Source organism: Hirundo rustica, chromosome 14 (assembly GCF_015227805.2).
Source record: "Hirundo rustica isolate bHirRus1 chromosome 14, bHirRus1.pri.v3, whole genome shotgun sequence".
Lineage (NCBI taxonomy): Eukaryota > Metazoa > Chordata > Aves > Passeriformes > Hirundinidae > Hirundo > Hirundo rustica.
The window spans coordinates 3,833,548-3,860,667 of record NC_053463.1 but is presented as its reverse complement, the minus strand read 5'-3'; the positions used below and the strand labels follow the sequence as shown (position 1 = coordinate 3,860,667).

General features: G+C 42.0%; 1 protein-coding gene across 2 annotated transcripts in view; it reads right to left on the bottom strand.

Annotated features, from left to right (window-relative positions):
- The window catches only part of RNF145 (ring finger protein 145), a 46,173-nt gene extending 19,599 nt beyond the window's left edge, over nt 1-26,574 (bottom strand). Inside the window, exons 1-3 of one of the 2 annotated variants that reach the window (XM_040078420.2) lie at nt 26,440-26,574; nt 17,226-17,439; nt 8,508-8,616 (exon numbers count right to left, since the gene is read on the bottom strand). In XM_040078420.2, the coding sequence (XP_039934354.1) occupies nt 8,508-8,616; nt 17,226-17,409 (293 nt within the window). In that variant the 5' untranslated portion in view covers nt 17,410-17,439; nt 26,440-26,574. Of the gene's footprint in view, nt 1-8,507; nt 8,617-17,225; nt 17,440-25,781; nt 25,936-26,439 lie in introns of those variants that run through there. The other variant, XM_040078421.2, reaches the window with a different exon arrangement.
- Between the last annotated feature and the right edge of the window lie 546 nt (nt 26,575-27,120).

Genomic DNA, 27,120 nt, shown 5'->3' with positions numbered 1-27,120 from the left:
ACCTATAGTATTCTGCACTTAAGAAGTTCTTTACATTCAATTAAAAAATAAGCATGAAGGAAAAGCAACAGTCACGGACTAGAGTCAGGAACAGAGTTGCTACATCACCCCTTTGTCCAACGATTTAAAAATTTAGTTCTATCCTACCCAATACCCACAAACTGATAAAACACTACTGACAGATACAGTAATAGAGCCTGAAAATCTGTAATTCCCCTCAGACAAGGCGGGCTGGGAGGGTGGGCTCGGGCAACCACAGTGAAAGGTAAGAACCTGAGGACCCTGGGCAGTTTTCTGCAGTTGCTGGTCACCACTGGCTCTGCCCTCGAGTAGGTTACCACATCAACAGAACTCAAATATGAACCTCACACCAAGAGCAGGCACTTCACACCTTCAGAAGCTGATCCTGGACTGGCACAGCAGGAATTCTGCAGTGGCTCCTTAACCCCCTGCCATCACCTAAGGCAACACTCCTGACCCTCCACATCCAGATCACCAGCCCATTTTTTTGCCATCCCCTGTGACCCTTCCTGCTCCACTCCCCAGCACCTGCAGCTCCACCCTCACCCTCCTTAGGGCACCACCAGCACCGGCATCAGCAGCACAAAAAACCCTGTGCTTGCTTCTGGCTGATCCTGTCCAGGATTCACATCCACCTGCATCACATCCCGGGAATGCCAGACAGACACACTCGGTCTGACCCCGCATGGAGCTCGCAGAGTGTTTGCTCGAGGGGCAATTCAGTTATTCCGTGTTTATTTTTATCAGTGAGGCGAGCCACACTCGCTGGGAACAGATGCAGACAAAGCACAGCAAAACAGGACTGGAAACCACAGTCAATACAAGATTTGCTCTTTTTATTTCAGTGCAGAAATAGATGCAACTTAGTGCTACTGGGACCATTTACTTCTTCCCAGAAATGAGGGAATATACCCTGCTGCTAGAATTAGCCTGCTGCCCCAAGCAAAGGTATTCACATTTTCACTTGCAGAAAAAAATCTGGAATTCAAGATATAAATCTCAAAGTACTAAAACAAACACTTCAAAGCCTGCTCTTCATAGCTGACAACGCTGCCTACTCAGAGCAGCTTTTCAAGTGCCAGAGTTTATGTGAGGTATGTTGAAATGAGTTCTTTAGATGCAACCTACAATTAAAAACACATGAGGACTGAAAAGGCACCTAAAATGACAATTCTAAACAGAAATCCTCCCCCTGTTCTCCAGGTATAGCTAAGCACAAGTGCTTTTTTCCCTTCCAAAATCCATAAGGTTGTAATCCTTCGGGCAAAGGGGTTTTTTATTTATTTACATCATATGGACCAGCAGAAAGCACTTTCTGAAAGCAGCAGCAACACAAACAGGATAATCTATCACTCACAAAAGAGAGAAAAAAATAACAGCTCTTGCAAGATGCTGGAGATGGCTTTTTGTCTTAGCAAAATCATGCTCCATCCTCAAATTTTGGGTGGAAACACTGGCAATGTCTAAGCTGCTGGAAGGAAAGCAGTGAAGACATAAAGTTTTTTCTGTGTATGTTAGGAAACAGGTTATAAAATCATCCAGGATACCAAGTGCACCAAGATGACCTTACACAACATAGCCAAGAGACACGAACAAAGCTGCATTTACAGTTGCTTCTTCAACACCAGAACGTGCTTGGAGATGACCCAAATTTCTTCGAGCTACATTTCGTGCTGTCGTCTGATTCAGCCATCTGCACGGAGGTCTGCACTTGCCTGAATTCTCTAAGTAACTCTCAATTATAACTGACTTTTAGGCCCACCAGTTTGGAGAAGCGATGTTTTAAGATCTCCTAAATTTTTTAAACAGTATTTGTAGCTGATGTCTGAATGAGGAAAGTGAAAGCAATGATTCTCCTATTACCAGTACAAACACAAGGATCTTTTGGCACAGACACCAATCAGAAGATGCCTCGAACAGCTGCAGTGCCATACAAGATGCTGAAAAAAGCAAGTGCCTGCACTCAATTTTGATCAATTAAAGCTGTATTAATCTCCAGCTTTTACATTTGAGGATTGTTCACTTTACTGCAGCAGTGTAAGAAAACAAGAATGCCAAAATCATTATTTACTAGTTCATGAAATGACTGAAACTACGTTACTTTGGAAAATTAGGATTTAAGAATAAAGCCTAGATCAGACTGCCTGCTGTTCATTTTGTAGATTCACTCCCAGACTCATTTAATCCAACTGCTGGCCTGTTAACAGGTACCCATGGACAACCGTGACTAAACTGCTCCAATAGTGATCATTTTTCACACATGATCTTTTTTTTTTACTGAAGTACAAAAAGGTCTTCCATTACTAAGAATATGCTTTATAATTGACTGACATAAGGTACAGTGGTTATCTGACCTGACTCATATTGCTGACATTTTACTTTGGCTGATTAATCTCCACTGTCAACATCAAGCACATTCTCATAGGTTACTAACATCTACAGACAACCTTAAAATTAACTGTATTTTAACTTTATCCATAAGAAACAACTCAGTCTCTTGCTCCCTCCCTTCTCATTTTAAGCTCTGTGAGGCTCAACACACTTGGGATACAATCATAATAAAACTGCAAAACATGAAATAAGATAACGACGTGAACTCCAGTTTTTGCATCAGCTGCATCACTTCTATTCTGCATAACTGCATCACTTATTTTCCCAAGCTGCTTTTTGCTGGAAATGGGTAAAAGAAATGTGATTCTTTTAAGCAAGACACTTCTGCTGCTACATATAAAACCAGCATCCACCTTCCTTGTCAGGAGTGGCAGGACTGTGGCAAATTAACTTAGTTTGCTGAATTCTTTTAAATTGCATTCTTTTGTCTGAGTAGTTTTTCTTAGCATGAGCTGATAAGTTGTGCAGTCTCCAGCCACAAGCTCCAAGTTCCCACCTAGGAAAGCTGAACTTATCTTGAACTTCTGCTCAGTTCCATGAAGGGAGGCCCCGAGACCAGTGTGAACTCCTGTTCATAGAAGAAGCTGCAACCCAGATAAAAGCAGCCAACACCCATCTGGAGACAGAGAAAAAAATCCAACAGGGAACAAGAAGACCCCAGATCACCCACCACTGGAGCAAGGGGTGTGTGCAAAGCACACGAAGAGTGGATACAGGATGGGTGCACTGACTGTAAAGGTACAAAGGCTCAGTGATTTCTGTGCTCTGGGTCCTTGCCTGGAGGCACCCAAGATGCTCCTATTGCTGTGCCATTCCATTATTCAACTATTTTTTCTTGAAATTGAAAACTGCTGCAGGAAACCAGATGGGATCTCAGACCCACATCACAACTTCTTGTCTCCAAATACCCAAATACTGGCATTGGGTGAGTCCACCAGGTACCTCTGGAGCAGCAGGCATTCAAGGGTGAGTGTTTAAACTCCCTGGCAGATTTGGAGAAGGTCCTGCAGTGGGTTTGAGTCCCTCCCCTACTGCAGCTCACTCACAGCTGCACAGCCTGATCAGACAGTAATGTGCACAGAGAAAGGGGATTCAATTCCACATGTCAAAACAGGGTTCAAGTCCCTCATTGCAATGGGAAATATAATCCTTTAGATACAAGCCGTTGGCCAAATCTGAAACTAAGATTAGATCTAGCTGCACCTACACTCCTCTCTGAACCTTGTGAGTCCACTGGAGGGTCTACCTGACAATCTTTTTTGCTGCCTTTTTTTTTATTATTATTATTCTTTCTGGTAACAGAGAACAAACTCAGCATAGAAAAGGGGATGCCCTTGGCCAAGGTATTGCAAAATTGGGAAAAGATTTATGGTACAGCTCAATTATCTAAAGAGCACACAGTGGCCTTGTGCCAGGAGGAATGGCCATATATTACCAGGACAGCTGGTGGGGGCCCCAGGAAATTTGGCCACTACATGGAACTTTCAATCAATTAAGACTCACTTATTTATGACTCCGCTTAGAGGATAAAAGCCCTGGGCAAATGCATTACTGTTTTAGGGAAAGAAAATTGGATACACCAGTCTCGTGTCAAACGAGGGGTGAGTAACCAGCCAGCTAATGAATGATGGCACCATGATGAACTGATACTCTGAAGAGATGAAGTGGGACAGCTCATTCACCACTCTTGGTGCTGTTAACCCAGATGACCACAGCTGCATGGCTAAGTACATAATCAATGCGCAGTTCAGTGTGGTATAAAGTTAACAAGACTAAAGAGGAGCTAATTCACATAGATTGTTAGGGCCTGGGTGACCAAAGCTCTGTAAAATCCAAAGAAGCAGCTCTCATTTTTTGTTGTGAATCCAATACAGCTCATGGTCGAACCAGCAAGACCAAAGTTGATTGCCCCAGTGTTACTGTTGTTTAATATTCAATTCCAGCTGCTATGTGTGGTTGGACACTGGATTTCAAATAAGCAGAGTATTTATTAATGAGACCTGTGAAAAAGGCTGATACCAACCACTGCCCAGCACAATGAGCTTAACCACCAGCCCTCCACAGGTAAGGGAGGCATTGATCCCACAAATATCTGAAATCCAAGCACAACTGTAGATCTATATACAATCTATGGTAGTTACAGCCTAAGAGAAGGGGAAGGGTGTATCCTACACACTGAAATTAAAAAAGAGAAAATGCAACTGATTTTGAGAGAGAATTCCAACTGTGGAGGTATCCAGCCAATTTTCCATACAGCCCCAGAGTAATAATGGCACAGCTTTTGTCTCAACATTATGCACCACATCAGAATACACCAGACCCAATCCCTATACTGGGATTCAATCATGATGGAACTGCTCTCTACCGACTAGAGCTGAGTATGGGCCCAACAAAACAGTATCAAATCGCTGAGTGTCAATGGTGATGCGTGTGTTGCTGGAGAACAACAGGGATTTATTTGTGAAAGTAAAACCATCAAAGCTCAAGACATTTGTTTTGACACTGAACAAAACGTCTGTCACTTGAAATACATTCCAAAGAAACCCCTGAAACTATACTTGCCTATATTGGAAAAGGATGTGTTTGTGTAAGAACTCTTCATAACCTTATGTTTGTAAATAACATCACTGTAGGGATAAATAATCACTCAATTACTTCTAACTGTAGAAACACTGTGGGATGCAATTTTCATTATTCAGCTCCTATTATGTCCAGTCAATGGTTACAGCCCAATTATACTTAAACTAAAATTTACTACAACTGCCATCTGAATGAATCCTGCGCTGCTGAGGAAGCCACTAAAACCTGATGACCTGTATCAACTGCTGGAACGTGTCCAAAACACTGGACAAAAAGTTCTAGTCACCATTCAGTGCAGAAGAGATGCATCACGTCATGGAGAGAGCGAAGAAGGAGGCACAACACTGATGGTGGAAAACTCTCTTTGGATGGTCACCAATAGCAACGCAATCTTTATCAAGATGCTCCATCCAGTGGTGGCCCTGTTCACTCTGTTTATATTGTGCCTGTTGACTGTAATAACACTGTATAGGAGACCAAGGGTTGCATTTAAAGGCTTTGTGAGTTCCTTCTGACACATGAGCAGGAATGTTTAATTAAAAAGAGTAGGACTGTTGTAAATCAAGTTTAGTTAGCTGTGTTCTTTTAACTGTATTCTTTTGTCTGAGTGGCTTTGCTTAGCAAAAGTAGCTAAAGCTGGTGGAGTTTTAGGCCACAAGCTCCGAACTCTCACCAGCCCCAAGCTCCCACCTAGAAAAGCCAAACTTATCTTGAACTTCTGCTCAGTTACATGAAGGGAGGCCCTAAGCCCAGTGTGAACTGGAAGATAAAGAGGCCACAACTCAGCAGAAGCTGCAGCCCAGCCAGATAAAAGCAGCCAACACCCACCTGGAGACAGAGAAAGTGTCTAACAGGGGACAAGATCCCAGACCAAAACCCACCATTGGACCAAGGGGTGTGTGCAGAGCAGCTGAAGAAGGGATGAAGGATGGTTGCATTGACTGGAAGGATACAAAGACCCAGGGATTTGTGTGCTCTGGGTCCCTGGCTGGAGGCACCCAGCCCAAGCTGTTCCTATTCTGCTGTGCCATTCACTTATTAAACCAATTTCTCCTGAAACTGGAGACTGCTGCAGGAAACCTAAGGCAAAGAGATTTCATTAAATTGGATTTTGGGTTTTTAAAGCTGACTTCTCTTTTTTCCATAAACAGATGGTATGTTATTTCCACCCAAATTGCCAGGTTAGCAAGCTGCATACACACAAATGTAACATCTTCTGAGATGCTCCGTGTATTCACAAATATTACCTAAACCACCTTTACACATTAAGGTAATTCTCAGTTCAGCAGGCAAGGAAACAAAACATTTAAAAAATTAAGTGACTTGTCAAGGTCACATAAACCTGGAAGTCCAAAGTCAGAGCTTAACTATAAAATTCAGATGATCTTATTCCCAGACTTGCAGATGAACTGTAAGCTATTTCTGGGGTGGAAAAAAAGCACTGAAAGCTGAAGTCTTTCAACAGCTCAGAATTTCCAGGACACTGCAGAGTCACAAGTGCCAGATGATTCTGGTCTTGTTCTATAATTTGCACTAACCAAACTGGCCTCAATATAAGACCTCTTCATCGGTCTTAAATAGCATCCCAACTGGTAGGCACACAGGCAAGTCCGAGTAATTCAGCTCTGAGCAGAATTACGAACAAAAAACACTGAAAAACAGTTTGCACATGTGACTGCTGTATGTCTTGTTATGATCAGGCTGTTAAATAGAAACATAAGTTGGAACTGGATAGCTTTGGCAATAAGAGGAATAGCTCTGCCAACAGATTTGTCTGTCACGTTTTACTATTTTCAATATGAAAACCAATGGGATTCAAAAATCCTTCTGTAGGGCTAATTCGAGTGTCACTCCCCATATATGATTCCCTGATTGCACAAAGGCTTCAGCTGAGAGCCCCTTGCACTGTGCTTCCTTCCAAACCAAATCAGCTTTATGCCTAGGGAATGAATGGGTAAGCTCACTCCGAAGTGTCAGCAGCTACATTTGCCTTGCAAAATACCTTGGGAATAGCTCTGGACTATTTGAATCCATGACATCTTTTAATTAAATATATTTTTTGTGCTAGTTGCTGCAAGATTTAATTAAAGTCTTTATTAACTCGCTCCAGGAGCACCAAATAGAGAGAGCTTAGTAGGAACACAGAACAGTTCAAGCAATAGTTACTAAACACGTTACAATAAACCTATTAAGTCTCAAACCTCACAAAGCAACAGAAGTCAGAATTCCTATTACACAGAAATACAAACAAGGTATTAAAAGCAAACACAGCACGATCCCTTAATCTATCAACCAAACGCATAACATCTCCCTTCTAAAAAATTTAAAGACATGGAGCGGGATAAACACCTCCAGCTGTAAATGTTCTAGACCATGTTTGATGGGCATTTGTTACTAGCTTTATTATTCAACAGTTAAATAATGTTTAGGTTGCTTTTTCTAACAAATAAGCCTTTACACCCGATAGGAAACACCCACAAACTCCATCTATAACGACTCAGGATTCCCCTGAGGATGACAAATAAACCCTTTTTTCCTTCCTACCGAGGCAATAAGACCTGTAACTCCTCTCTTGTACACTCATCCTTTTCAGGAAATCACTAACTGCAACTCTGACAGCCACAACAGTGACATGTCAAATCATCACAAAACCTTCATTAACATTCCCCTGAACTGCAACATATCAAGAAAAGACATTCCACCAAATGCTCTGGAACAACAATTTTGATGTGGAAATAACAGAACTCTAACTTCCATTAAATCAATTGAAAGCACATTTTTAAATGTTTCCCATCAGCAGGCACCAAAATAAGTCAGGCTCAAATCCATATTTTCAAAACTTCCCAAGCACAGCCTTTAATGTGATGGCAGTGTCTTTGGTTCCAATTAAACATCTTGTCAGTATGGAAGTTTACACTGGCTTTCAACAGATTTAGCTGGGGCCAAAGAAAGATGGTTGATTTTGTCTTGTTTGACTCAGAGTTCTCCAGCCTCCCTCTCTGCGTTTTAGATCCAAAACACCTGCTTCCACTGTAAATTCAAATTTGTGTAATACATTTTAAGAATAAATTCCACTATTACTTTGCTTTTACTGGATTCCAGATCTCTATTTGCTCTCTCTCCCGACGTGCCAGGAAACTAAAAGTAACATCCTGTCGGCTGTGTAAAACACCCCAGTGCTGAAAGCATTTTAGCTGAGCCACTGAGTAACTTACATGATTGCATCAGAGGCCACATTTAGTCTTGTGGTAAGTGCCTTCTCTCCTTAAGATTGGTGGGCATTACACTCCCCAGACATATAGCTCAAAACTCCTGCTGTATGACTTCAAAGAACTACTTGACTGCATATTTAATTCTGTAAACTTCTCCAAAGATGAAGAACAGCAAGATATATTTATGTGTCTGACATAGAAAAAAGGCCTCCACAAAAACCATTTGTAGAAAACATTCACAAAATAACTTTTATTTTTCTAATTCCCAAACCAAGCTAAAAAAATTAATCTATTTATTCTTACCTGGAAATTTGGTGCCCAGCATAAAGCAGCAGTGCAGTCAAAAAGTACAGGTAAAGCTGAACCAGGTGTTGCCTTGGTAAAGTTAGGAGCACAACACTTAAGATGTAACCTGTAACAAAAAGCAGAAGTTGATATTTAAAAGATACTAACTAACACCAAATTAAAATAAGACTTAGCATGTTCACAGTTTAAGATGGGGACACCAGGGCTTTATTCCATATTAGTCATATTAAAGCCCACTCCAGCTATCAGGGTTGCATAAATCAAGGACAAGACCTGCCACAGCCTAGGATTTGTGGCTTTTTATCCCAGCAGTTCCTGCACTTCTCATTAGCATTTAATGAGGATGTTGAAAATGACCCAATGCAGATCCAGCTTTACTCCTTAGGACCACAGCTGCTCAGCAGCCTTTCCAAGAAGCAGAACCCTGATCCTTATTTTCGTAAGGATCTTTCTCAGAGACCCAAATAAAGCAGAACTTTGAAGTCCACTCCATAACTGGGTGGTGCATGTCCATACTCCTCCTTTCCAGACAGGTTGTGAGTCAAAAACCCAGCCCATGGTGCCCTTAGGAATATTTATTTCCAAGCTCTCTCCATCACTGCAGTGCACTTCTGCTCTTTCTGAAGGTCAGCTCAAGTGCCTGGCACTGAAATCCATTTAGAAAAACAACCCAGCAACAGCCAAAAACACCCCTGAAGCTAAGAACAAACGCTAGAGAAGAACACATCCTGACCCTCACAGCCACACCAGTCATGTCACATTTCAAGTTTCATATATTTATTCAGCAACATCAGGCACCGTCTTTTTAGCAGAGTAAATTTATATTTTGAGCTTTTAAAATATATTTAATAATGCAACTCTAGATTAAGCACTCATAGACAGTGGCACAACCAGGTATAATAAAACAGCTGGGGAACACAGCATGTTCCAATATGTGAAAAAGATACTATTTCGGAGTCAGTATTTATGAAGAAGTACTTCAAGGCTGCTTAGTATCTGCCACGTTCAATAAAATTCTACCAACAGTTTGGTCCTCAAAAAGATATCTTGCAAGATGCTCCTAGAAAAGGCAACAGAGCCACAGGATGCCAAGCAGAGAGAGATCAATTCAGATAAGACAAATGATGGGATCAGTGATAGACAGACAAAGACTATTTACTTACCTTTTTAAAATACCAGTATATCATTTATGTATTTTAACATTAAAGATAATTTGTCAATCATCTTCATGAAGTGGATGTGACAAGTTGCACATTTGTCTCAGGATATGCTTTTTATAAAGCTGAAATAATTGATAGTTTCTTTTACTAAAATCAAGTGTCATACCAGTCACTGATTCTGTACAGTATCACTTTGACCAGAGGGCTGGAGCACTGAGGACAGGCTGGGGGAGTTGGGGCTGTTGAGTCTGAAGAACAGAATCATTTCTATTTTGACCTTTTTTAAAGGGGCCTGAAACACAGCACTCCATCAGTTTCCTTCTAGTGACTGTTTTATACAGAGTAACTTGCTTCTACTTACAGCACATCAGATTTCTACACTATCAGTTTTCTTCATAAAAACCTGCATTTTCTGGAATTTCTGTTCTCTGCTCACCACCTTCCCTTTACCAAACACGCAAATGATGAGAGCAGAACTCCTCAGCAGTCTCCATGAAGACATGTAACTACCTTGCACCACACCATAGCCTCATGAGCCAGCTCCAGAGCTCTCAAACCATCTGCAGACATTCCTACACCTCATCCCCGCTGCATTCACCCCTTTCCCTGGATTCCTTTGTGAGGGATGATTCTCCCTGAGGAACAACCCACAACTATCTATCATTCCAGCACGTGAGTCAAATCTCTCTAAACCTTTCTTTCTCACCGCAGCCTGTGACTCAGCTCCAGGTGGAGAACTAAATGGAGTTTGTTATGCAGTTTTTTATTCCCTTATTACTCTGTAAGTAGTTATAGAATACCTCTTTACTGTATCTGTATTTAAGCTGTCATCTTTACCTTGTTCTATCACAAGAAAGTCTGCTCCTTCGCCATGTGATGATGTACCTGAGCAATGGGAGGATCATTTCTGTAAAAGTAACACGTTTTAGAGGGCAGTAACAAACACACGATACATGGAAGGATTTTAGATATCATTCTTCTCTACATGATCACAACTTTAATCAAAGTACTTAGGATCCTTCAGTATACAATGAAGGAGTGGAAAAAACCACAAAAGGCTAAACTAAAAGATGAAGAAAGTATTGTCACAGTGCCTTCTAACCAGCAGGCTTCCACACTGCACAGATGCTCAGATCTGCACAGGGAAGCAGCACGAGACAGCCAAGGTTACTGCAGAAGCTTCAGCAATGAACTGCACTGCTCAGGAGTTTGGGCTGGAATGTAAATGCTCACTTAGAAGCAGCCATTTGGTTTAATTGTTAGACTCTGAAGAGAGGGAGAGCAACAGACATTTAAAGTAGTTCCCATTCAATCTTATCTCCTCTTGTGACTTGGTAAGAGGGAGATTTCAGCACACTTCATACTGCAGTATTTGCATTTTTGCTGCAGAGGTCCTATTCCCAAAGTGGTACCAATCCCATTTTTATCAACAAAACTTCTGCCAAAAACAAAAAAAAAAAAAAAGACCAAATAATTCTTTACCAACCCATCTGATTGCAGAAGGAAGACAAGTTCAAATTCAGACATACTTGCAGTAATATTCTATTCCCTTTGTTCTCATTCAGACAAATGAAGTAATTAGTGCATGGTGTAACGAAGATTCCACTTAAAAAAAAAAGACCAGGAAATGAAATTTCTCACAGTAGCTTTCTTGTCTAAATCACTACATTCTGTTTTCATTTGCACCTCCTCTGCTAGAAGAAAACACGATGCTGAGAACATCTATCCTTTTGGAAAGAGTCCCCATACACAAGGACTTACAGTTTGAGAAATACCATCTTACTGGGTAACTCTGAGCAAGGGTTAACAATAACTAACACTAACTCCCATCCAAAGGGAGTTTTTGAGCTCTGTGTCAGCAGTGAGCACTCCCCTCCCTTGATTTAGGCTGTGCTATTTTTGCTCCTGGGACTTTCTGCATTGTCCCTTTTGACCCACCATGTATATTTCTCTATAAAGCAAGCAGCAAGCTCAGGGAAGCCCAATTCCTGCCCCAGTAAAAGAATGGTTCTAACACACATTAAAAAGAAATAAACAAACAAAAAAGATAAAGAAAAGACAGAATAATCTTCCCTGAATACAGTCAGAGTGCCCTAGTGCTACAACACCAAGAAAGAGTCTTGCACCTTTATGCTTCTAGCATTACAGAAGACACATTCTGCCAACCTTAAAAATACACAAATCCTATTCAGGAGCACAAGGAAGCAGAGAACTTGTACTGCCTCTCATGCAAGATGGTACAGATTTAGGCTCCACTGGAGAAAATAAACTCTGAAGATCATCCTGAGCAGAAAAGTGAAGTTAAACACTGCCAGTCAAGAACACACCTATTAACCAGTTCATGACCTCATTTACAACCTGTTGATTCAGCTGGATGAAAACCTCTGGCTGTGCAATGCCCATTGTTCAGTGAGCAGCAGCTCACAGACTGCCTTTCAGCAACCTCTCTCCATTTATGCACCACCAAGGTGTTCCCAGCTTCTCTCACCAGAATTACCTCCTTGCCGACTCAGGTGTCTGAGGTTTATTGACTGCACACAATGGAGGCTTCTGGAACATGATCAAAGTCACAACTCATCCTCTTTATGGAGCACTTTAGTGCTCATTTGCATGATTACACATCCCTTGTGTCCATTTCATATTATCACTCACAGTTCACTGCGCATTTAGTCTAAAAATGAGAACTCTGCACATCAAAGGGCTCATAACATTTCTTAAATAAGGCCACAGCAACTCTTGGAGCGCCAGAAAGAAGGAGCACAATTGCTTAGATTCTACCAAGAAATTAATTTAGGGGGCCCTACTTTTCCATTTTTCCCAATCTTGTGAGGGTAAAGGGTCCATGATTTGCAAAGCAACTTGCTAGGAAGCAGTAAGTCATGAGCCAGAGACTCCATCCCAAACCCAGCTCTCCAGCCTCCAAGAGGGATCAGTGCACTGAGATAGTCACTGCACTTCAGCCAATTCCTTCACTGTCCCCATTTCAGTTTATTCAGACAAATACCTGGCCACAGCATGGAAGTATCAACAAAACAGGACATACTTCTGAAAGCCTGCATTTGAGATGGCAGAAGTACTACAGAAACAACCGGCACCTTTATTTTCAGTGTGTCTGATTCTCAGAATAACCAAGCACCAGACTGGTTACACTGCAATTTAAACAGATTTAATAAATTCTCAATGTCTAAATCATCTATCTCAAGAGTGGAGGATTTTTAAAAGATATACTTTATATACCTGTCCTCTAGAAAATGCTGGAAACTTAGTTCAAAACCGAGAAAGCACACATCTAAACATACTTGCACACAAGGAAACTGGTACTTATTCATTCAAGGCACACAATACAACTGTAAACAGAGATCAGAAATCCTGTTATCAACATCTGCACACCTCAGTGAAAATAATGCCAATTTATTCATTACTGGGGTACTGCCATCAACAGCTGTTTCTTCAATTTTTAAATGCCTAACAGATTGGGTACTCTAAGTATAAATAATCCAAGAAACTGAGTTCTTTACAGAGATTTGCAGTATTGTCTGAACAAATAAAACGGACTTTTGATTCTAGTTCTGCCATATGATTCAGAGGCTCTTTATAAATCACTAAGACAAGCTGCAATGCTGTCATGAGACTGGTACTCAGAATCAAAAATTTTAAGCACCTCCTTTCAAAAAGGCTGCTAGTGGCTCTTTTTTTTTTTTTTTTTGAATAAAAAAAGCAGTGATGTGGCTTGCCAAAAAAAGAGACACCAGCTTTATACAGGAAAGTTACCTGAAGGTATCCATCCATATGCTGAGAAAGCTGCTTAGGAAAAGCCTACAACACTTGGGGAACAGTAGAGGAATCTTCAGTCTTGAGTTAGAAAATTAAAAAGGGTGTGCTGGATTTTGAACATGGCACATCTCTACCCCCCTCCTGTGTCCTACCAACTGCAGCATACACTGCATTTTGTCCAAAAAGAGAATGAGAAGACGTAACAAGTGATTATTTTAAGAAACAAAGACCAAGTCCATGTCATCAAATTGCACTTGATTAAAAATAGCTACAGTTTAAAATTAAATAGTAACGCTCAGAAAATAGTTCTATTCCCCATTTATCTAAGCGCTGCTGGCAGGAGAGAGACAGAAAACATGTGGCAGCAAAGCCAGAGATGCTGATTCTAAGCAGGACCTCATCTTTGTATGCATTAACTGTATGTACACATTTAAGTCATGCATCCTCTTCTTGCAATTTTAGGAAATTTGTTTCTGTAATGAACCAACTCACTTCTCACATTGAAGCTTCACTTGGCACTTCTTATAGTGTTTATACCAGAGTAGAGTATATTTCTCCTTAAAAGGCAACACAAAAAAAAGCAATCTAAATAAAAGATCTTCTACATAAAGTACAAGAGCTAAAAGAAAGTGGGCAGACCAAAGGGTGCAATCAGCACACCAGGGCAGGAAGTCCAGCAGGCTTCTTCTCCCTCAAGCCCCCCTCATAAAAGCAGCATGCAGAACAAGCAGCTCACACCTAGCAAGTGATGTGACCAAGAGATTAAAGCATTAACCACACAGTTCAAGAAACTGTCATTACAAACGGGGTTGTGCAAGATGACGCACCTTTCAGCTATTCCAAATATTTAAATCCTTTTTTTTTCCCCGTGAGAATTTTTTATTTTTTGTAATGACAAAGAATACAATTTAAGATAGAAAACTGCTCTATTTTTACTCTTGAGTAAGAAAACCCAGTATTTAGTGCAATTCTGTGCCTCACCCATGACAGTGACTGAAATTCCAAGCCTGACTCTGATTATAGGTTAAGCTCATGACTCTTTCCATCTAGCTCAGAGTATTTACCAGTTGGTAGAAACAGCATTGCTTTGCCCTTCTTCATGGGAGGAAATTACGTGGTTTCAACTGTTTTCCATCTTCTCCACCAAAAGAACATAAAAAGAACTGTCTGTTTTCTCACGGCTACTCCACAGCGCAGAAGAAAATGGAGAAGTCTGGCAGTAAGTGCTAATCTACACAACACAGAGGTTTTGCCAATTCTAACCAGAAATTTATCTCAGCTGTTTGCACTGCTCTGCGCATATTTAGTTAAATTTCATGCAGGTGAACTTGTGGTTGAGTGGTTATCAGGACTGAGTATTTTCCATTGCTCAAGCAGATAAGGGCTGTTTCACGGAAAGATATGAAGAGTTGTTTCAAAGAACAAAGTGCATTTTAGAAGCTTTTATTATACCCCCAGTACTGCTAACTGGAATGGGAATCACAATGGAACACACAACATTTCACTCGTTACATTTAAAGAGAGACACTCCTGGTAACCTCCAGTTCTGAGCAAATTTCCAATTCTGTCTCCTGAGTTCCAGGACAAGGTTCATTCTATAAAGATTGGTAGAGTTTAGGAGTTTTTAGGGCTCTCTAATCAAATTGTTCCTTGAGCATCTGCCCAAGATAGATGCACCCAATTTCCTCACCTGCTGGAAGAACTTACACAGCACTATATATAGCACTACAAGATACTGGCTTGTGGAAGAAATTCAGTGATTGTTTGATATTGCAAAGCTACCACTGCATTTGCTGATAGTGCTTCCTAACTGCAAATGTGAACAGAGTTGGTTTTTTTTCCTTAAATAAAGCAGATTAGCATGTCGAAACACATCCACAGTGAACTGTTGTTTAAATTATATGCTGGCAGTTAATTTCCCCCAATGTATCTTCAAAGAAGCTTAATTCTCCAAACTGGTGGAAAAGTATTTTGTTTTCCCTACAAATCCAATTTATATATTTTGATACATCATCTTAACTAATGTCAGACTCTGAAGTGATGCAACTAAATCTATATAAAATGTCATGGAAGCATGTAAATTGATTTACCCCAGCTTCATCCTGACACAACTTAAAAAAACCCCAACAACCAAGGAAATGAAACACAGCAACTTTATTTGAAAAGTCCTAGCAAAGTTTTATCACTAATTGTCTGAAAATCTTTTAAAATGAGCACACTGTTTGACAACTTAGCAGCTCTTCTTGCTCAGCATCCACCAGTTGGAGAAATAAAAGTGCATACATTCAATGTCATAAAAGCAAGAAGTAAAAGAACTGCTGAATGATTGCGCACCAGCACAAAAGCACCCCTTGTAAAAGCAGCACCAAGTCAGATTCCATTGGTTTAGTACCAAAATAGCCACTAGGTGGGAAATTCTTTGCTAACAATACCCGCTCCCTCTGTAGTGTTTTTTATTGGTGTATCTCAACATACTTTAACGAGGACAAGATTATCAAATGCCTATTAAGAGGGGCTTTGTCACAGCTGGAAATTACCCACAGCCATCCTGAAAACCTACTGCACAACTGTTAGTTCTGCATTAGAACCTGACCTGATAAAGTAATCTCTAAAAGCTTTGTGTGTGCAAATAAATGCAGGAGAAAGCCAGCTGTAGGTACAGGCCACCACGGTCCTGTGTCACATTCACCAGCTCCCAACACATCCTCTCCCACAAAGGAAAAGGGAACTGTGACACCAATGTTTTGTACTGCAAGTACGCTGACATCCCAGCGTGAGTATAGTGGAGCTGTAACAAAGAAAGCTGCACGCATTTTTAGTGCAGTAAATGATTTCCAGACAACAGACATTAAAAAAAAGGGAAGCCTCATGCCAACACTTATGCAGTCAGGATTAAAGTCAGGTCATGCTCTTTCAAAAGCCACAGTTTTCTAACTACCTAAGTAAAGTGTGTTTCCTTTAGCTGACTGCAGTGCCTCTTTATCTTCCAAAACCATCTACAAGGAAGAAACACTCCAGAGTGGTTAAATTATATGCTGGCCCTTTGTCTCCAAGCCAGGCAGTGCTCAGGCAGATGCTCAGCAGAGATCAACCCCAAGAGCCCGAATCCAATCCCTAATTCACCCCATGTGCAGATGAATCACATTCTCACCTGGAGAGCAGGTCCCAGAACAGCAATCCTTTCATCTCCTAAAGACAGACATCTGGCATTCCAGAGCCAGACTTGCAGGCCAAGGTTCACACCTCAGCTGCCTGAGCTGAGTTAGTAATTTTGTCCATTTATCTGCAACACAAGACTGGTTACCTGCTTGAATCTACTCACAGCACAGAGATGGTTCGTAAGGGTGCAAACTGAAGGGCCAAATCTGTGCAGCAGAGAAAACTGAACTTATAGTGCTGTGCTTAGTCCAAACCAAATCACCTTTTCCCAAGCCTCTTGTTTAATGTTCCATTTCTGTATTTCTTATCTGCACGTTTCACAGCAGCTTCCTCTGTGGACCAGTCAGACACAGGCTAAAGTCACTGTGCTCTTCTTCCAGGACATCAATTGTGTTTCCAAACACTAGGTTTACTTGCAAAGGCGAAATAACAACAATCACTAAAAACTCTGGGCAGGATTTCTTTGCTGCTAACATAAACTGACCCTTAGGCAGAACTGTAATGAACGTATGTCATGTTATTCTTTGTAATCAATATATTAACATGCTATTACTAAATTCTTCTAGCAAGGCAAAAGGTATTTAGTAGAGTACTATTTTCTCTTTAATAGATCTGTACTTACCCACATAATGCATATTAAGGGCCAAGTACTTGTACTGGAAGAGAGGGTTGTTGTGCAGGCTACTTCTTTGGATCTGCTGGAAGAATGAGCTGACATCCCATCTGTACAAGACATCCAACAGCATGATGCTGGGGACCCTTAGGGCCACGTTTAATACTGCCTCCAACTTCTCCTTTGCAGCCATTCTCTTCCCTTTCTGTGAACTGGCAGCAGACTGTAAATAGGAGGAGAGAGAGAAGAGTAATCAGATCAATCCCACTGTACAAACAGCCATTAGGCTTTGTGATCCTATGAATGGGGCTTCCTGTGTGGCCACAAACGGCTGAATGAATCAACTGAGTTAAACTCAAACCCAGACAGGACAGCTTCTATTTTGGCTATATAAAGGTCAATTTGCTAGCAGTTTTTTCCATGGTGACACTGTAAAATGGGGGGAGGGCAGGTTAATGGCATGAAAACGGTCCAAGGGTGTGCACCGTTCTTATTTACACTCCTTTAGGATCTGAGACCTCGGCAGAAGGACCCCAGTGCAGCAGGTACTACATAAACATTTACATGATCAGCCTTAGAATGCAATACTCTGTATGCTTTAGAAACCAAACACCAACAAAATTCAGACACTACATCTACCTAGCTTAGCGCTATTTCTAGGTCTCTCAAATCAAATAATCACCGATTAAGGCAGTTCTTTAAATATTTTGGATTCACTTCCTCAATGCAAATTGCAATAAATAATTTTCAGATATGTAAGCTTAAAAAACCCCAAACATTTACAGCCTTCATTAACTTCTACAAATCGATCTATTTATAGAATTTGAGGGCTGTGTTTTGAAGATTAGGACCAATGATGCAATTATTCTACTCATTTCTATTTAATTCACCACGAAGAACCATACAAACAAAAGACCATATCCTCACTTCTGAATACTAGAAGGCAATTTAAATTTGGAGTTTGCCATCAGGTAAAGCGTATGATGCATAACAATAAAGGGCACTTTAAAAAAAAAAAAAAAAAAAAAAAAAAGCAGCTGGTCCATGACATCATCTCAAAAGTGACCAACAGAATAATTTTAAAGAGCAAAAGGATCAATTTGACATCCTGTCAGCTAAGACTGACAGTTGCTCCTAAACGAAAGGTGATGGTTTTACCATTCACCACTTGCCCATCCCTTGAACATGATTCACTGCAGGCTGCACCAGAGAAGTGCAGTTGAAGATGGGGATGATCCAGCAAATTTTTGTCCACAAGAAGCCACTCAAAGTTAAATCACCTGCAGCACAATCAGCCCCCCGACGAGGTCAGACTCAAGAAAAAGCTCCCAATCCCAGTTATTAAGGGGACAATGGAAAAGAACTGAAACCTGAGCAAAGAAATGGAAAAACCTGCACTTGAATTACGCTTTTAAATAAAGTTTTATGGGACTTTATTCATATTGTCCTTGTGTAAGTTATAAGTTTTTGCAGCTGTGCAAGTTGTATACCTCAAGCCAATAAGGAAGTCCAGCATGAAGTGAAACCATGCAATATACATTAAGAAAAAAAAAAACAAAACAACCCAAATAACCAAAACGAACCAAGACCTCTCACTTATACACAAGCCTTGTGTGAGGTTTTATTTGTGTTGCCTTGACCTAAAGGACACTGCAAACTGTTCATGTCACACCTTCAGGCACATTCACACCCCTCAAACCATGATGATATAAAATTAATTCAGCTCCAGAAGTCAGGACAGATCAAAACTGAGATGTGGCTCAATAAACCACAGGTTGCAGGGCTGTTGCTTGCCATTGTCTAGCCCACAGTCTGATTTTTCAAGTTATGTAAATGCTGACACTTTACAGAGCCCTTGCAACACTCTATAAACCCCAAGAGGAGCACATCCTTCCCCTCGTACAGGAAGAGCCTTGCAACCACATCGGGCACCCCACACAACACCAGCGTTTCACAGAGCTGCCCAACACAAATTAAAAGATCAGCCAGAAGATTACAAATATTTAGAATGAACAACCAAAACTGCCACCCAAGCAGCTACTACAGAATCAGAGCATTCAACATCTTGTGTGAAGGAAAGGCTGAGTTTCAAGGGATGGTATTGTACAAACAGAAGTTGGGAGTTGCACGGATTGTGTGCGGAGTTACAAAATACAAGCTTAAATAATTCACATCAATATTTTGAATGCTCCTGAATTTTCAAAAATCGATGGGTTTGTCAAGTTCACAAATTTAATCAAAACTCTGAAATTAGGCTGCCTCCTGTTTTTTCACTAGGTTCCTTTGGAAGTAGATCAGGATGTAGGGATAGGGATGAGCAGGTACTGACAGGTTTTCATTCTGTCATAAAAATACCCACGTAAAGTGACAACAAGTGCCTGATATCAAACTACATTCTCAAAACTGTCAAACCTTTTTCAGTCATCAACAACAACCAAACATGTATGACAGGAATATAACTTTCACTTCAGCTTTCACTTTCCTTAATTACTCCAAAAAGAGAATTACATGGACAACTTCTCTTAATACTGAAAGTTAACTTGAAGGTCAGCTCTTCCAAATTCATCTCAAAAATTCCGCCTCCCAAACTCATGAACAGATACTTGAGACATAGCAAACTAAAAAGTGCAGCATTTCGGTTACCTAAAAGAATAATTAAATTTCAAATGCAGCTAAAGCAAAAGCAACGCAAACTTTGAAAACCACATCATGGCGCAACGGAAGCGCTGTGAGGAGCAGCCGCTGCAACTCCACAGCACCTTCTGTCCCTGACTGACAAAAACACCCAACACTAATAAGAAACCCTTTAAAATTAACTCCACTAGAAATGCGGATGTGTTAAATAAAGCCTCAGTTGTAATGGCTGCCAAGTTCTAACAGAACAAAATAGAAGCAAGCAAAGTCCATTGCTCTACACTCATTATACTGTAAAGAGCTCTCATAATACATTATTTTGATTGGTGTAAAAACAAACAAAAAAACAACCACAACGTTAAACCTCTAAAACCTTTAGATAAATGATGATGACAGGAGTTGTTGGATGCTCAGGCGTTAGAAAAAAAAATAGGTCACTTGTCTACAAAGCCAAAACATGGACTGGGGAACCACTTGTTTTGTGTTTCAAAATTCTTTTCCTGTGATTTCAAACATCTCCCCGCTCCCAATTGGAGAGAGAAAAGGAATGGCTTAACCCCTGCTGGGAAGTAATATCACACAGCCACTTGCTCACCATCACTCCTCCCAGTAGGATGGAGAGGAGAACTGAAAAAAAGGTAAAAACCTTGGTTTGAGATAAAAACACTTTAATAAATAAAATACTGATGATGAAAGGCAGGTAACAACAAAAAAAGAGAGAGGGGATTAAAACCCAAGAGAAACCAGTGCCACAACCCAGTTTCTTGCCCCCCACTCACCGATGCCCATCCAGTCCCTGAGCAGCAATCGCTGTCTCTCAGCCAATCCCCCCCTGTTTATACACTGGGCAGGGGGTGCTGTGGTGTGGAATATCCCTTTGCCCAGCTCCCCCTGCTCCTTGTGCACCTGCTCACTGTCAGAGCACAGGAAACTGAAAAGTCCTTGATTTAGAGTAAGCACTGCTTGGCACCAGCTAAACCATTGGTGTGCCATCAACATTATTCTTGTACTAAATCCAAAACACGGCACTGCACCGGCTACTAAAATTAACTCAATCCCAGCAAAAGCCAGGACCAAGAACTTCAGCTTTCAAATCCTAAGCTGTGCTACTTGGCCAAAATAGCCTTTTAAAAAAATCCCCGTTATAACGATTGTTCATGGAACATGAATTGTTCATTTTTGTTTTGTAACAATTATGATTCAAAAACCTCTCTCTTCCCTGACACACCCATTTTGTCAAAAGCATATTCCTGGTTTGCCTTAAAGAAAACAGCAGAGTTGGCAAAAATAAAAAAAAGAGAAAAAAACTCCTTCAATTTGTCCCAAGCTCATTCCATCAGCAGAACAGACCATCTTGAGTGTGATCACACAGCACATACCCTCTCAAAGATAACACACATTTTCCCTTTCACAGAATTTTCTTTCTGAAGTTTTGAAGTTTCACAACAAAAAATTTTGCCATTTCAGCTGAAGCTGTGAATTCTGCCACTTAAACGAGTGTAATTGTTGTTTCTGCATCAACATAAATATAAATCCGTCACATCACAGGCAGAAAATATGCCCTGGTAAAGCAGCACAAGGGGCAGCAAAAATCTGCACCCATTTATGCAAACAGGTACAAAATTACATTAACAGAGAAAAGATTGTACATTTAGGAAAGCATTAATCATAAAATTATCTAACAGTTAGAGAAATAAACTGGAATATCTGCAAATATAAGTTATTCCAAGACTATTGCCACCAAAAATCACCACAGTAAGTAATTCCAGTCAAGATCAGAACCTCAAAACCAGACTTGATCCTGCAACATTCAGCCTCACATCTGTGAGCAAGATGCTCATTCTGCTACAGTATCACAACCTAAAATACTTGGCAAGATTGACTAAAATCCAAAGGAGAGAATTTCCACTTCTGTTTCTCACATCTATGAAATTCTAGTTACTCTGGATACATCCGTTAACAAGTGGATTCTGGTCTGTTTAGTTTAGTTTCCACGTTAGATTACTTTTCAGTAACAGATTCTGAAACTAAAAATATCACCAGGAAAACCTTTTGTTTTACTTTGAGGTAAACTCTGCTACACAGACTTTGAAGAGGAAAAAGAAATTTAAAAATAAACAAAATACAAAATATACTCCTATCTGTAGAAGAGTTCAGTGGCACAGCTCAACAACTAAAATTAGACCCATCAGCTGGGTTGTACCCACTCACTCCCTTCTTTATACCTGTCCTGGTCTGGGAGCAAAAGGAATTTGAATTACAGAAGAATCCCATTCTTCAAAAACTCAGACCTTTTATCATCAGTTTGGGAGGGAGAGAACAAAGGCAAGCAAAGGGAAGGAACAAGATGAAAAGGTTTATCAAATACACACTTAGAAAAGAACGTCCTTATGTGATGCTGTAGAAAAAAAAAAAATCCGAAAACAAACCAAGAACTCAGAGTACATGAGTCACCAATCCATCAAAAGGGCTCTTTCCCTTGCAGACGGTGGCAAGGAAAGGAAAAGACTGCCTTGCTCCTGTACAATTTAAACTGGCTAACAAGGACAGCAATCAAAGATTTCTGCTGAGAAGGGCAGATCCATCAAGATACCAAGAGCAGGAATAAAGCCCTGGCACTGCAGACGTGCAGAGCAACACCGGCACTGGCACCCAGTCCCTGCTCCCAGTAATGCTCAGTGCCACACCACTGGAATAGTTCAAAAATTTCAAATAATAACCAGAGAGTATTTAGCCTTCCATTCAAAGGCTTAGAGAGAGTCACTCAGCAAACAGACAGCTCGATCTTGCTGTGTAAGCAGTTAACAAGAACAATCTTTTTTTTTTTTTCTCCTTATATTTTTCCTCCTTTTTTCCCCATCTGGTCTAACAATATGGATTGCTATACAGCTCCTGCAGTGGTGTGCCTGAAGAACTGGCATTTCTACCTAGAAAACACAGTAATTCCTACATTCCTACTCATCCAAGACCCGTTCAGTTGTGAACTGTGGCACAGCTAAGGTTAACCATTCCAAACACCTCACGTGTTTCGCAAAAGCAAATGTTACTGCAAAATAAATTAGGTCAAACTCTTTTCTGTTCACAGGGACTTCAGTGAACACGAATTCACATTAAAGGCATATTAAAAATGAACAAAAGCAACTACAGAAGGTTAATTGCAGAGAATAGAAAAAATAATCTACATTTCCAACTTTCATTAATTCTAGCAAATTTTATATGAGGGGAAAGAAAACCAACCCAGGAAATGAAGATATATATCACAGAGCTTGTGAAGATAAAGTTTTCTTGAAAGATTTATTTCTCGAGTTCATTTATACACTATGGACAGTTTCAGCCCACTCTCAATTATAAAGCAAGTGCATTATATTATTTATAGGTAGGCTGTAAAACATCCAGTGGCTTTTATTTTTCATAATGAGCAGGTAAGACAAAGGAACTGAACTGAGGGACTAACACATGTTAACAAAGGTTAACAAATCCACCAGGTATGCAGCAAAATCCTTCCTTCCGTGGATTCCTACGGGATCTTCGCTCTGCCTGCACACTATCAGTTCAAACCCAGTCACGCTAAGAGAGCCTGCTGTGTTTTGAGATCGCAGCTTAGATGGGAACCTGAAAGACAGCAAGCTAATTCATTAAAATTAAAATATAATTAATAATACCTTTAATTAAAATCTTCAGAAGAAAACCTAGGTTGACTCAACAAACTAAACTGCTCCGAGGTAATTTCTGGCTCGCCGGTTTCTCACCAATTCAAGGTTTGGTTTATTAACCAGTTATTCAGCACTTTTTCTTGCCATCACAGCCGTGTTTGCAAGCCCACACCTAACGAGCCTGCCTAACCACATTTGTATCAGCACATTCTGAGAAAATCTGGGCAGCAATCCCAAAGCGCCTCTGCAGAGGAGAGAATACCCAGAGGAGCTGCACACCGAGCATTAATGAGAGCCCGGGATGATGCAGTGACATCCCACCCCAGAGAGCTGGATCCCAGGAACACCAGACACACAGGCAAAGCTCACAAAAAACCCTGCAACCCAAATGTGTTACCAGGATGAAGCCACACGACAGGATGAAGTATATTTCATCTTCAGCAGTTGCTCAGTCAATTTTTAGCCATTTCAGACACAGTCTATGTTTAAAACCTGCAATAACAATAACTGGGTACCAGACTGGTAAGAAGTTAAAATGGAAAATAAGACTGTCAAAATTTCTCTAGGTCAGCAATAATAAAGTTTCCATCGATGCTGCTGCCTTATCTGTTTTCTGAATCATGCAAATAAAGCTTCAAGGCCTGTGAAATAGGCAGCTCAGCTTCCTGCAGCACCAGACTCGCCTGACAGAAATATCAAACGCCCGGTGGAAATACCCAGAAAAGTTCCCTTTAAAACATGCTCAAACTCAAGATACGCAACCAAGAATTCTTCCAGAAAAACTCCTCAAGATGAAGTACCCACTTCTGAGTGCTCCTCCCAAGTATGAGACTAATTACAGAGCAGCAGGGCCTCTCTGAAATGAGAGATGCTGGAAGGGCAGGGAAATAGGAATGGAATGAATCACATTGAAGGACTGGACTTGAATATACACTTTAAAAGCAAAATGATGGTGAACTGCCCACTCTAACCACATCAAACACTGCCAGGTGTATTTGGAGCTAAAAATGGATTCCGAAGAGTATCACCACATGGGTTCCAGGGGAGAGGAAGAGGAGCCATCTGCACTGTTTGAAGAGGAGGAAACTGACCCAAGTTTAGCAAACAGCTCAGAGAAGGTTTGTGTGAGCACAACACCAAACACCAAGCAGGCTCACAGAGTTTTCCAAGACACACCCATCGTTCAAAGCTCAGTGGCATGATGAACCTTTCTGCATCTGCAGCAAGGGCTCCAGCTGCTGAACAGGACTGAGATACCGATCTCTGCCCATCCTCTCCCAAAGGAAGGAATTCCCCGGTATTTCTTCCAAGGAATGTTGCTCAGTTCATGTCTCCATCACAATCAAGTGGCTCTAACATCAGTAGCTCCTCAAGACTGATGTAAACAAAGTGAATCCTCGTTTTGGATGAGCAGCAGTTTTATATTGCTCTGTAAGATTTCTGATGAGCCTTCTACATAATGGTGGTCACAAAGACAACCATTTCCTAATCCTAAAGAGTTTAACAATTCATTAAATCCTTTAGTGGTATTATTACTCAAAAAGTAGAGCTGATTACCAGTTATTAAAGCTAACTCGAAACAAAAAAGATAGTGTCTCATACATAGTTCCCCTTGCATCTAAGATAACCAGCAATAAAAAGCCAAGGTTACAGATAAAATAAAGTCACGGGGTGCAATAGCTTAGAGCACTCACCTAAACAAAGTATATTTTTCCGTATTTAAATCTATCCTCATTGGCCGTACAAGAAAGATCAAAAAGTAATTAATAATTTTTTACTTTTTCTCCTCCCAGGTTTTATCTCTACAGACATACTACAAATACAGACAAATCATAACTGAAATATATGTAAAAGTATCCAAGTCTGAAACACAATTCAACAGAAACTCTTGTACTAAAAACTGCATAAGAAATTAATACCGCAACACCTACAGATTTCAAAAACAGTATACTGAATGAGCTCACAAATGGCTAATATTTATGAGACAAACACATTACACAAATCTCACTTTCCTCTGGTATACTTTACCCATAGCTTCTAATATTCTCCTTCATTTGCTGATACTTGCGGCATTACACACGCAAAAAGAAAAATCCCTTTTTTTCACTTTATTCCCCCAATCACATTATTTATGCACCAGGTCCCACACACACACCCCCAAAAAGGCAGCACAACCAGAAGGTAAGAATCCCTCTAAGAGCTCCATCTGTCACGAGTATACTTGGAACGCAGAACTACTCCCGAGCACAGAAGAAAAATGAAAATTCCCATCACAAACCTTATTTTAAAAGGCTGCAGAAGGTCTCATAAAACCGACTGACATGACATAAAGCAGGGAAGATGGAAAGAGCCCTGTTCTCCACGCCACGGGCAGGCTGCTCCTTACATAAGCATGACCATATGCTCCAGGGCCCGGCTCCAGGAGAGGTGCCCGGCTCCGCTCCGCGTCTCAGCCGTGACGGCACCGGGCCGGGGGATGCTCAGCCGGCTGCGGGTAGCGGAGGGCAGAGCCCGACCCCAGGCAGGGCAGGCAGCACCGCAGCTCCCCGGCCAAGCCAGCGGCTGTGTCAGGGCTGTGTCAGGCAGCACGGGCAGGCGCGGGCGTGCGAACCGCGACCCTCCGCTACCGCGCTCCCCGACAGGACGCTTACTGCCGGCCCGGCGCAACTCCCGCGCTCAGCGCCGCGGGCAGCCCCGCGCATCCTGCCCGGCCCCGCTGAACTCCAGTAACCCCGGCGGCTGCCGGCGCCGGCGGAGGAGGGGAGCGGGGAGGGGAAGGGGGGCGGAGGGCGGGGAGGAGCGGGGATTGGGAGGGGGGGCTGCGCGTAGGCAAGGCCGGGGAGCCCCGGCACCGGCGCGGACACGCGCGGGAGCGGCGGGCGGGGGGGGCGCCGCGGGAACGTGCGCGCGCCTGAGGCGGCGCGTGCGGGAATCACCTGAACCCGCGGGGTCGCCGCCGCCGCCTCCTCTTCTTCCTCCTCCTCCTCCTCCTCTCGCTCCCGCTCCCCGGTGGCGCGGCGGTGGCTCCGCGCTTCTCACACCGACGGCGGCGGCGGCGGTTCGGTGCCCGGCGGCAGAGCGGCTCCTCGAGGCACCATGGCCGCGCCGCGCCGCCTCAGGGCGCCGCCGACACCCCGCGGCCCCGCGGACGGGCGGCCATGGCCCCGCTGCCTGCGCGCGCGCGCCGGCCCTTTCCGCGCATGCGCGGGCCCCGCCCGCGGAGCCGCTCCCCCGCCCCCGCCCCGAACCTGCCCGTGAGGGGCGAAGGGAGCGGAGCGGCGTTTTGGGTGGAAAGAGCCGGGATTTGGGTTGAAGAGTGCTCCCCGTCGGGAGCGGGTTCTGTCCATAACGCCGGGACCCTTTCGCCCGCCCACACACCTGAAAAGGCAGAGCTTGGGGTTTAAATTCCGATGGGAGCGCAGGGGTTTGGGTCCTCTCGGGACGTGCGGACTCGCCAGGGCAGCTGAGAGTCTGGAAGATGACTCAGAAACGTCGGTCAGCAAAATTTGAGGTAGTGTCTGAGCAGATGTTTAAAAGGCAGCCCTGCTATTTTAATAATACTCCTTACTGGCCTTGTGGGACACAAAGTGCTATATTACTTTCAAATACTGAGGCTG